The following is a 12493-nucleotide window of genomic DNA, read 5'->3' on the forward strand; positions in this document are numbered from 1 at the left end:
GGCTGATAGGAAATCAGACAGTGTTAAGGTGCCACTATGCAAGTACACTTCTGTTACTCATACAGTTCAGCTGGTGGTAAGAGTAGGTTTTTGAGCAGTGTGGCACTAGTGAGTTACTGGGGTTTGTGAAGAGCCAATTTAGTTTTGATTTGTCTCAACACTGATTGTCAGAGGCATGTGGGGGAGACAACTGTCTCCTGTCACGTGCAGGAGACAACTAGAAGATGGGAGAAAGCCTTGTCTCTGGGGGGACTTTGCGTGGCAACCATTTCCAAGCTCACGTGGGACAGCAGGAGACACTGCACTCCCCAGAGAGGCTTCTCCGATCAGATGGTGAAAGGTCGCCACCCATGGACCACAGTGGAAGGCTGGACTGGGCCAGTGGTCTCCTGCCAGCAGGCAGACTTGAGGCGGGACCAGGGGGTATAAAAGTAACTGCGTCACCAGCTCTGGGGGCCTTTCCAGACTTGTTTTCTTGGGGGTTTTTGAGTTGGGGCTTTTTGAGTCTGGGGGCCTTTTGAGTCTTATGGTTTTGCTTTGGATCCTGCTGAGTAGCCTGCTGAGGTCTGCTCCTTTGTCCTGGCCCTAGCCTGCTTTTTGTCCTTTTTTTCCCTGGCTCCAGCATGCCTTTTGGCTCTCCTGCTGCTGCTGGCACTTGTTGGCCCTCGCGTCTGTCCTGCCTCCCTGTGTCCTTGACCACTGCCCTGCCGCTTTGTCCCTGTCTCCCTGCCTGAGCCATCTGTGTCCAGCCCTGTGTCCAGCCCTGCCAGCCTCCGATCCGGCCGCTGCCGCCATCCCCGCCGTGACCGTGTCCCGAGTTCTGCGGCTCCTGTCCCAGCACTCACTCACTCACTCACTCACTCACTCACTCACTCACTCACTCACTCACTCACTCACTCACTCACTCACTCACTCACAGTGTGTCCAGCCGCCTTCCAGGACATAGCACATCACCAAAGATCATTATTTGTTACTTAAAAACTGCTGAACTGGAATTCAAATTCTGTCCAGATTTGAATTCTCTGTTAGCCATTATTTATTTTCCATTCATAAACTTTTATCAAATGATGAGGCAGTGCAGCAAGCAGGGTGTAGAGTCAGCCATTCAGAAACACATCTGGGAGTCACTCTAGACTCTGGTTGGTGAGTCATAGTGAGCTGTGAACACATCCTGAATGTCAGGATCCTTTCACATGCTGAAGGAAGTGTTGCAGCTTTACCCATCTGGTCTTTATATTGCTCGCCGGAGGCTTTCATCCCAATCAATTTCTTTTTACAGTAGCTCAGGAACACATCATGAAATCTCCTAAATTCTGACAGAGTTCTTGCTGAGTATGGCATTTAGGATCTTAATTCTGCGACATGATGTGTTGAGCACGTGGAAAATGTGAATTTGCTCCATATTGCAAGAGGTATCCTGCTCAAGAGTGTACGGTGCTCTGCTCAGACCACATGGGAGAACACACTCTACAGCTGTAAGCTGAAGGGAGAATACAATTCTGCAAGGTTTTTCTGTCACCTCTGCAGCCTAACAAGTGTGCTTGTGGGTGGAAGTGCAGAGTTAACAGCTAAAGGCTAAACATTTTGGCTGTGGGTGATTCTTACCATGCTAATTATAATGTGACTTTTGCGTGGAACATTGATAGGTGCCAGGGGATGGATGAGGAAAGAGAACAAACTTCTTAACTGTAAATATTTGTTGTTGAAAATATCCTGAAAGAAATATTTCTGAGGGTCTTCATTTCACCTTTTTCTTAATGCTCTTGGTATTGCCGAGATGGCAGTGACACCCTGTGGTACCAGATGCGATCATTCAGGAAGTCACTGTAAGATTGCAATAGCAAAAAGTCCAGGGATGTTTTTAATTCCTCTTTATAGATCACGTCCTCTATCCTTCCCTGAGTGCTGTGCACTAGGTAGGATGTACTTTTCCTGAATTTAAATGTCCTGGAGGTAGCTCTGGTCTGATTCACATCTCTTGGTTTTACAGAAGAGGAATCAGCTGTACGAGCAAACCAGGATCACATTGCAGGGCACCTTTGCTTTCGCTTGGTGAAAATGCTTGTTCTTCTCTGGTTGCCCTGGTGAGCCAGGAGAGCTTGTGATTGAAAGGGGCAGTGCTCATCTCGGGTATTTCCTCTTTTTCAGGGGGTTCATGAGTCGAAAGGTGTGTCTGAAGATTATTTGAAACTCGAATCCCTGATCCAGAAAGTTGTTTCTCCTTACTTGGGCACGTATGGTCTGTATTCCAGTGACGGACCCTTCATGCACTCTGCCTGTATCTTGGGTAAGAACAACACATACTCCATTTGGCACAGCACAGAGAACTTCCCAAAACCTTGCTCCATGCATGGCCAGGGCCTGCACAAGAGGTGGTGCCAGTGCTTACATGAGTACATCAGGCTTCTCTTTTAAAACCATTCAAGGTGCAGAGTCGCAGTGAAACTTGCAGTGGCAAAAGATGAAAACAGATCATCATAAAAGTGCTCAGTAATAAAAAAAATCAGTAAAATGAACCTACAGTATTTAGCATTCCCATTCTACCTTTTAACAAGAGAGCTTTAACACAGGATGCTTTATGGACAGTGAGAGGAAGAAGCAAGAAGCCACTTTTAAAGTACTCAGTAGTTAATTTTCATTAGTGTTCATTAGTACACAAAGATCGTACAAGGCTGTTAAAATTAGGGAAGAGAGTAGGAATTTGTATTAGAAAAGACTAACGCATAAGCTTTCAAGCATGTAAAAGCTTTCTGCAGATAGAAAGTAATAAGCTGTTCTCCATCCCAATGGAGATAAGAAATACAGAGTGGGTCTTACATAGCAGTGAGAATTCGTATTACATGGAAGGAAAAATCTCTTTTATTTCCCATGCATTGCCTCTGGAGATTATTGAATCTTCCCTGTTGAGACACTTTTTGCCTGTCATAAACATCAGCATCCATAAGGAGCAAGGGGGAAACGTGGGCTGGCCTGGTGGCAGCTTGAGTTCCCTCCAGCTTAATTTCTGATTCTTGGAGCTCTGAAGCCTTTGGTGACTTCTTTGATGGCAAGATTTAGCCAGGATGAAGGTGGGATATCCTACATACCAATGCAATCTGTTCAAAATACAAGGGAGATACTACCAGCGTAAACGAAAAAGGAAACGTGGTAGTACCTGAGTATTTTATTGTAAATACTGAGATGATCTGATTAAATAAAGCAGACAGAAGGGAAGATAAGTTCAATTGCATGTTTTCTCTGCAGTCAGTTCAGTTTGTTTGCTTGTCAGAAATGGTCAGTAAAGTAGTTGATTTTCTCTTGGAGCTGAATGGCAGAATGGTTGTGTTGCAGCAGGTGTTTAAGAAACAAATGAGTGTTAAGTGACTAAATAGAGGCTGGTTATGTCCTGAAAATGGTTCAGGATTACTGCTTTGTATTCATTGCTTGCCATTAAAAGGCCACAAGCATTTAAAGGAAGCCTCAAATTGACATTTTCTAAATACAAGCTTTTGTATGTCAAGATAGAAGAAATGCACCAAAAGAGAATAAGGCATCAGTGAAAGAGATTGTTAGCTAATAAATGTCTGATTACATGATTGCAGAAGATAGGAAGGTTTTGGTAGGCTGGGCACTTCCTCTTGCTCTGGTCTGGGTTGTAGATGTAGCAATACTCCTGGAATGGGTCTCACTGCAATCACTGACCCTGGATCCAAGGGAGTGTACAAGTGGCTGCTTCTTTTGAACTAATGAATCTAATTCTCTTCAACTGTTTTGCTAGCATGTTGCATGTTGTTACCAGAGTTCATAGCCCCAGGAACCTTTTCTGATTACCATCTTAAACTCCTTAACAATTAAAAAGTCCAAAAATGAACTTGGATCAGATAATTTCACTGCTAAGGCAGACACAGCTGCAAAATACAGTCTTAAATACAGAAACTGGCTTTTTTAGTAGTACAGTATATGATTGGAATTTGTGTCTAGGTAAGCACATAATTGCACAATAGCATAATTTTAAGAGATTGGAATATGTTTGAGGGAACATATACCAGCATCCTGATTTAAAGCAGACATTTATTTGCAGTGGCTGTCATGACTTCCAGAGGGTAATTTGAGCCCCTGCTCCAGTTGTGCCTCCTTCATGGGATGGCAAAGTGAGAGTAGCAGAAAGAAAGCTTCAAAAGTGAGACGTATTATTCACACCACTTCTTCTGATAGCAGGAGTGAATCCGAGCACCGAGACCTGCACAGAGTTTGAGTGGTGGTCGTTTTGCTCATGATGGTAATTTTATTCACTCTGCCAGGATGTTCCAGCGCTAAACTACTGCCAGAGAGGGAGCTCAGCGCTCACTTGCTGCCATCTGCTGCCTATCTTTTTTTAAAACTCCACTTGATTCACAGCATTCAGGCAATCACTGCTGGATTTAAGGCAGATTTGCTCCCCCAAAAAGAGGTTTCTGTGGGCACTGCCCTCTAGTTAACATTTTCGGTCACTCTTGCTAGTCTCCCCCATGTGGTCTCTGAACTTTGAAGGTTTTTCCAGAAGTAGTAGAAAAACTGCCTGTCTTAATCCTCATGCTCCAAATTTAAAGAGACTTAATTTTCCCAGGATGGGTGGAAAAGTTAAATTTCAGCTACTAAAAATGAGGAAAAATGTTTATAGCCTGAAAAAGAACAGAATTGCACTTTCTGTTCTTGTCTAAAGGAAGTATTTACAACTGTATTACCACCTCTCTCACTGTATTTACTGTTTTAGTTCAGCCGCTGAAGCTGTGTGACTATAAGGGAATCTCAGTTATTATTTGTAAAGATAGGTTTGGGGTCTTCAGTATGCTAAAGAAATCTAGGAAATCTGAAGCCTGTGAATCAGAAATATCGGCAAAGTGTCTTCTTCTAGAAAAGTTTCATTCCAGAAAAGCTTATGAATAATCAGGGCTTTGCATTTCTTTGGAACACCCATAATTATTAGTACCATAACTGGAGACTTTGCAGATATGACTCTGGCTCTTTGTTTACAGAGAAGCGGTTCTTCAGACGTTCCAAGTCGGGTGACATCCTTGCCAAGAACCCCGTGGTGCGATCAAAGAGCTACAACAATCCACTGCTGACACCGGTGGCCGAGTATGACACTGAGAGCATAGCTGCCAACGGAACCGGCATCCGAAGGCACTCTGTCTCAGAAATGACCTCCTGCTTGGAGCTCCAGGGGTACTCCAACCTCACCACCGTCATGGACAACGGTTCCAAGAGCTCCATGACAACCATGAAAAGCTCACTGCCAGGAGACCAGGAGAGGCCCAGCACTGGGTCAGTGCAGTGCTCCAGCAAACTCAGCACAGCTGAGCAACAGACAGGACTCTTCCACGCAATTGGTGACCCACACAGGTCTTTTGAGCTAGACAGAGACACTTCCTTACTTCCAGTTCCCTCTTCCAGCCCTGAGAACATAGTGGATCAGATTTTGGAGTCCATCGACTCTGATTCTGAAGGCATTTTCATTGATTTTGGCCGAGGCTGTTCCAATTCATCAGCATACAATGTGGACGTGAACAGACAGAGCATTGTGTGAAGGATATTAGGAGACAAACTGTGGGGTTTAATTATATAGGAAAGTTACTAACACAGTGTATCGGACTATGGGCAAGCTGTCTATGCCTGGGCAGATTTAAGGCAGATTTGCCAGGTCATCGTGGCTGTACGGAACAAACACAGTTTGTTTATAGCAGGTGGGAATCTCCTGAGGGGTAAGCAGCTCCAGCTGCTTTTCCCCATCCCTGTCAGCCGGCAGATGGATTTCCTATTTCTTTATAAACTTAGAAGTTCACAAACTCACAAGTGTCTGGTAAAATACTATTAGTGCAGCTGGCAGTGTTTTTTCAGGAAAACAGCTCAGCAAATAGCTGTGCTCACTTCTAATTTTCTAAAGAGGTTTCCTGCAGATGGTAGGTTGTTCTCTGAAGTGTAACACCTCAGCCAGAGTAGAAACATATCCTTTAAAAACAAACAAACAAAAACAAAAGGCATTTGGCTTTCATGCCACAGAATACAATAATAAAGAAGTCTCTTTTAATCTTTTTCTTGTACATCCTTGTATGCACTCCTTTGCCTAATGGCTGACTTAGAGTTCTTGAAGAAAGGCAAATAAACAGAAATATGCTTCCTGATGTCACACAATGCCTCGTGTCTCATTTTCTGTTTCACTTTTTCCTCAGCCAGTACCTTGTGTCTGGAAGGGCTGTCTCAAAATTGGCTTTCAAGAACAAAATTAATTTGCTCTGAATGTGGCACTTCTGAGAAGTCTGTACTGTCAGCTCCTGAAGCATCTGTTGTATGGAGAGATGCCATCATATTTCAACTTACTTGTTTCCTAAATAAATGAAAATTTGGCCTCTCAGGGAAATCCTCATTCTATATTTATATTCTTATAGAAGTACCATAGTGCATCTGCTGTCAGTTTTGGGAAGTGTGAACCTTTCGGCTCTTATCCTGAGCACACCCGGCCCTTTGATTCTCTCTTGCAGTAACACAGTGGTGTAAGAGCTGGATCAATAGTTTTGCAGAGGATTGATGCATATGATACCAAGGTGAAGCAGAAATCCTGCTGCACAATACAGTTTTGATCAGGGGGGTTTTGCAGTGAAGGCAATTCCATTTTGTATCTGTGCTTTGGTGGAAGGAGTCAGATGATATCTCCTGAGCTGCCCACCCTCTCCTTGCTGGATGGCATGATGAACCCTCATTCTCCAGGAACTCTTACCTTATTTGGCCCTGTGGAAACCACAGGAGAGAATGGAATTCTTGCTGAAATTGGATCCGTTATATGACAGGAGTGATGATTTCCAAAAGTGTCCTAAATTGGTATAAGCCACCGTGCTGGCACCATCAGTCTCTACCGTCATTCTTTCTGATATTCATTTTGTTTCTGACAAACACTCTTCTGTTTCCTAAATTATTATTTTATTTGGAGAAAAAGAATGTCCGCAGCCTTGTTCTAAGGACACAGTGCAGGGAGAAAAAGATAAGGTTCAAACCCTTACATAAAAATATAACATAACCCCAAATGTAACAAATACACACACCTTCATCCCTCAAGGAACATTAAATGTTTTAAAAGTCATAAGCATACTTAATTACTGGGGAATGTTTAAGCATATTTTCAATGGAGGAGAGAAGAGGACTGCTAGGACCCTTCCCACTGGAGGTTTTTCGTGGTTAGTGTCTTCTGCTCTGATGGAAGACCTTGGTATACAGGATTCCTCTGATGGAATCCTCTGGTATGCTGGTAATTAACTAGCTTTTCCCACCTCGCACACATGGAGATAGTGAATAAAAATCCTTCTCTGTTTGTTTTAGAAGGTTATTTAGAGACTGGGTTTAAGAGAGTGAATGCATAAGAGAAATTCTCCTAACAGCCACCTCAGAAAGCTTCGAGAAGGAAATAGCCCTGTCTTCAGTGTTTCCACTTGTCCAAGACAGGCAGCCTGGCATGGGTTCACTTCACCTTCTCACATGCACTGCTAGGGGAACCTTTCTTAAACCAGAAAGACTGTTAGGGGACCTGGCTGTCCCGGGGTACTGGGGCATTGCAGCCCAACACATCCAATTAGCTTTTATATTAGCTCTTAAGAGTGAGGTCTTCAAAGTCACAGCTCTAGCAGCAGCGTGAGAAGGATCTCCTAATAGCTTTCATGAGCAGCACTTAGGCTCTTCAGAAGATAGAGTCCAAGGCCACTTTACTAGGACTACTCTGGAGAAGGACAGAAAAGAGAAATTCAGCCTAGCCTCACCCCCAAAACTTTGATTACCAGCTGAAGTAGTGTTAAATGAGTATTTAAAAAGCTTGGGTTCACTCACACCTGCTGGGATTCATTACCTCTTGTTAAGATGAACTATGAGTTCCGCTGAGCTGAAGTAAAGGGCTTATGTTTGTCCTCTTTAGGATGAAGAGGCTCTCAGTTGGCTTCGGTTAACGTAAGTTGCTCTGATGATGCTGTAATGGAACAGGCTGACCTGTGGTTTAGAGCTTGCTGAATTAAATTGGTCAGAGGTGACAAATGTGGTATTCATGGCAGTCCCTCTCTGCTGAGCTGCAGCTCTACTTCGGGGGGTAATGAGTAAGTAAGGAATAAAGGCATTTTGACTTTCATGGTTCGAGCTTTTTTAATTAAATAAACATTATAACTCAGCAGGCTTGCTCTGAAGACCCTGAAAAATCACAGAATGATTAAGGTTAAAAGGGACCCACCAGTGGGATCATCTGGTACAACCTTCCTGCTCAAGCAGGATGAAAATATCTGAAGTCAGAGTTCAGTTCCCTGTTGGAACAGTGGTATGGTGGAATTTTGACTCTTTTCAAGTTTATGTTAAAAGGTGTAGGCAGATATGAGTGAAAATTGTAAGACTTGATGCGATGGTCTTACTGGCCAAGCCCAGTGTTCCTTGACTATAAACGCTGCACAGATATGAGACTTCCTAAATTTGTGATCCTCCTGCTAGTAATCCCAGTGCAAGCACGTTAGGGATATGGAAGTCCTAGAGACAAACCACTGAGTCATTACAAAGGAGAAATACATGTCAAAGAGAATAGCGCAGGTTCTTGCCAAAATGTATTTATGAAGTGATGGACTTTGAACTTTTCAAATCTTGCTACAGGGCAGTGTCACTTGAGCTTTGCCCTGAAGCGGCATTCTGAGTATGCCAGTTATTCCTCTTTATGCTCCCACTGTTACGATTAACTGTGGCACTTGGTGTCCTAATCCAAGAATCAAAAGCTGTTCTTTCCCTGGTTAGGACGGGTTCCAAAGTCCTATGAGTGTAATACAGAGGAACAGATAGCACTTAAAGCTCCCGTCATATAGCACTGCAGGGGGAACATTATGCAAGCAAAAGGAACTGGGAGACTGAAAGAGATTTATCTAATGAACAGCTCCTGAGCTCTGTGAGAAGTAATTCAGCTGCCTAGAGCACTGCTGGAAGTAGCAGAATAATTGGCTGCAAATAATGCTGTCCAAATAGAGAGCCTTCCTGTCATATAAATGGAGAAAATTACTTTCATTATTCAGGTAGCTCCTGGCACACAGGTTTCAATAGTGCTTTTGACTAAACCTGAACCTCCAAGGTGTGGTGGAGAGGAGAGGAGGAGAGGTGGAGGAGAGAGGAGCCATGGGCCAACTTCCCCAAAGGCCATTATACAGACATTTGAGTATGTGAAAGTAACTGATATCTCTACGGTTCTGGTTAGAGATGTATGGATTGTCCCTTTACTAGGATAATATGCTGTAAGAACATCTTAAAAATGAAGGTGTCAGAAATTCTTTAGTGTTATTTTTGAGCTGTTGTCTGCAGAGGTGTAACTGTCATTCCAGAACTTTGAGAAAAGTACCAAAATTTGGAGGCAGGGAGCAGAAACCCAGATATCAATCAAGCCAGCAGTGCTGCAAAGAACATATGTAGCCATTTTAATAATACATAAATCCTTGCCATCATGCCCTCCAGGAGAACATAATGCCTGGTTTGCAATCGTAGTCTTGTTTGCACCTTTCCACAAAGTTAAAAGTACCTTTTTAAAAGGAAAATAGTTATAATTTGTGCTGATGGGCATTGAAGGTATCCAGGGTGGATCCCAGTCGTTCAGTATGGCCTGAAGGACCTCAGGCTCTGCCTGTTCTGCCATGTCAGCATGACCTCTGGGACCTCTGGGACCTCTGGGGGATTGAGATTATACCAAGAGGTTGAACTCCCCTAGCTATTCAGAGAAGTCCCAGAAAGTGATTCCAATGTTTTATGTGGTCCCAGAATACCACAAACAAGTGGCTGTGAATTCCCCCAGGTGCTGTGCTGTTAGCCTAGTTGCTCCATGAAAACAAATGGTTAAACTTGGCTTCATCAATCCAGCTAATGAGTCATCTCTCTGCCCTGCTTTTGGGTGGGTGTTCTTGGGTGGCAGTGTGGGAATTTTTTAGTGGCAATTTGGTGTTTCGCATTCGAGTAGAGTTGAATAGTTTTAGAAGAAAAAGAAGAAGTTACAGTTCTGGCAAATTTTTTTGTTCTAGCTAATAAGTGAGAAGTTGGTTAAAAAAAAGTTAAATACTGACTTTTTTTTTTTTAATTCTGCTTTTCTTCAATATTAGTTTTTTGGTGGTATATAACATGTTGTTTTATTGCTTGGTATTATTAACTATGTGTAATTTGGTTCTTGAGTCACAATAACTATGGATGAGTTTGTATTTGAGGAAGAATTAATTTCAATAGCTTTCTTTAACAGACTTTTGATATGTATTATTGGGATTTTGGTTTTGTTTATTGTATGTATAAACATACAGATTTAGTAGGGCTAGCTCGGCTGCTGGAGTTTTGGGTGTTAGTTTATTAAATTTTTTGTTACATGCAGTTTTTAATTTTTGAAAGTTTTTTTAATGTAGTGGTTTTAAGGTGGTTTTTAATAATTTATTGTATTGTTTTGTTTTGTTTGCAGTTGGTGTACGATAAGGGATATTGTCTATTTTAATGTTATGGTTCTTGTTTGAGGTGTTGATGATACGGTTCTTTTCTGAATTTTCTGCTATTACAGGGGATGAAACCGAAGGGGAGAACACATTTATTTGCCCTTGTTGAAGCGAGGTGAGCCCCGCCTGCGGCGTCAGTTCCGGGGTTCAGTTGCGGGAACCTCCAGCTCTGGCAGCGTTCGCAGGGTCGCAATCGGGCTGTGCCGCTGCATTTGAGGGCGCTTCTTCTGCCCGTGGCCCGGCACCGAACGTTCTCGCTCGGGAGCCCTCCTGGCACCGCCGGGGCACTCGCTGAGTTGGTCGGGGAATTTGGCGCGGCCGGGCCGCCGCGGCAGTGCCGGTGCGAGCCGTGCGGAGCCGAGCGGAGCTTTGCCGGGCCGGCGGGCGGGAGAGGCGGCATGGGCGCTGCGGCGGGCCGGCCGGTGCCGGCCGTTCTGTCCGCTCCGGGCGCGGGGCTCGGGCGCCGCCGGGGTCCCCGGGCCCGGTGCCGGCCCCGCCGGGCAGGGGGGAGCGGTCGGAAGTCTCCCGGCGCGGCGCTGCCCCTGCGTGCCGGAGGAGCCGCTTTCTTGCCGGGAGCCGCGCTCCGTCGTGTGCCGGGATCCCCGGGCCGCCCTGGGGCGCCGGGTGCCGCCGTTCCCGTGGCTCGAGTGGCCTTCCCGGTGCCGCCCGCCCCGCGGAGCGGCGCCAGCCGGGAGCGAGTCCCGGCAAGGGGCGCTCGGGGACACCTGTGGCTTGTAAGCTTCGGAGCATGCTTTGCCAAAGTCACTGAACGGAAGAAGGGGGAAAAAAACCCAGCCCCGACCACGCAGGCTTTTGTTTGTGGGCTTTGTTGGTGTTGCTCTGTAAGCGAGCCACAGCTTTAAATAATACCGTGGGCGTCTTGCGGAAACAGTGTTCCACGCATTTCGCACTGTGTCGTGAGACCTCCGGGTGTCCGTTTTTTCATTGCTGCGTCCATCCAGCGGCAGGGGGGGAGGGAATTGTGCATGGGGTGTGACGAGCATCTTTTCGTCATGAGGTTTTTGGTGGTGGTTTGGTTTTTTTGTACCGCAGTAAAGTTGAATAGTTTTAGAAGAAGAAATTACAGTTTTGGCCAAATTTTTCATTTTGGCTAATACATGAGACGTTAGGTAAAATAAGTAAAAAATTGATTTTTTTTCTGTTGTTTGTGTTCGGCAATATAGTTCAGAGAGAATTTGGGTGAGGATGATAGAGGATATCCTATTATATTATCACTTTAGGACGTTTTACTTTCTTATATCGTCGATTTAATGCTCAAATTAATATATTTTAATTGTATGTATACATTTATATATATACAAATATATTTAATGGCAGTGCTGTTTAATAAATAGTGGCATTTATATGTGGCTTTTATTCATTTTTTGGTGGTATATAGTGTGTTGGTTTATTTGTTGGTGTTATTTACTACTTGTAACTTGGTTTTTGTGATTTTTTTTTAAATTAAGTTTGGTATAGCAGTGTTTAATGGTGGAGTTAATTAAGGTATGATACTTTATAGTTAATTTTTATTTTTGTGCTTATGTGTGTAGGCTAAATGGGTTTGTTGAAGGGTGAGTGGGTTTTGCTGATTTTTTTTTTTTGGTGTTTTAGTTTATGGTGTATTTTTTGGATGGGGATGACAGTATTTTGAGTTGTTGGGTGTTGCTGGTGGTGTATTGTTGAGGTGGTAATTGGTATTTGTTGGGGTGTTTTTTAAGAAGAGATATTATAGATTGTTTTAGATAGTTGAGGTTGGGTTTTTAATTGTTTTATGGTTTTTGGCTCTATAGTAGTTATTTTAAATCTTTATTTGAGATATTTGGGGTATTAGGAATATTTGTTTTGGAGGAAGTCCATGTTTAGTATGTATAACTAATGTATGAGTTTTCAGGTTATAATGGAATTTTGAAATTTTATTTTTGATGAGGTTTTCAAGGTTTTATTGCAGTAAAATTTTGTGATCATTTTGTTAGGTTAAAAATAGGTGGATTTTTATATGCTGTGATGAA

General features: G+C 43.6%; 2 protein-coding genes across 8 annotated transcripts in view; one reads left to right on the top strand and one right to left on the bottom strand.

Annotated features, from left to right (window-relative positions):
- PRR5 (proline rich 5) overlaps positions 1-6059 on the top strand; it is a 74046-nt gene extending 67987 nt beyond the window's left edge. For all 7 annotated transcript variants that reach the window (XM_030237832.2, XM_050987807.1, XM_009095186.4 and 4 more), the window contains 2 exons: positions 2149-2287; positions 4995-6059. In XM_030237832.2, the coding sequence (XP_030093692.1) occupies positions 2149-2287; positions 4995-5545 (690 nt within the window). In that variant the 3' untranslated portion in view covers positions 5546-6059. The remainder of the gene's footprint in view (positions 1-2148; positions 2288-4994) is intronic.
- A 4556-nt stretch (positions 6060-10615) lies between these two features.
- On the bottom strand, positions 10616-11485 carry LOC127059120 (translation initiation factor IF-2-like). The gene has a single exon (XM_050969933.1). It carries the CDS (start codon positions 11483-11485, stop codon positions 10616-10618), a length of 870 nt encoding a protein of 289 aa, XP_050825890.1.
- Positions 11486-12493: the final 1008 nt, after the last annotated feature.

The sequence above is a fragment of the Serinus canaria genome, chromosome 1A (assembly GCF_022539315.1).
Source record: "Serinus canaria isolate serCan28SL12 chromosome 1A, serCan2020, whole genome shotgun sequence".
NCBI classification, from domain to species: Eukaryota; Metazoa; Chordata; class Aves; order Passeriformes; family Fringillidae; genus Serinus; species Serinus canaria.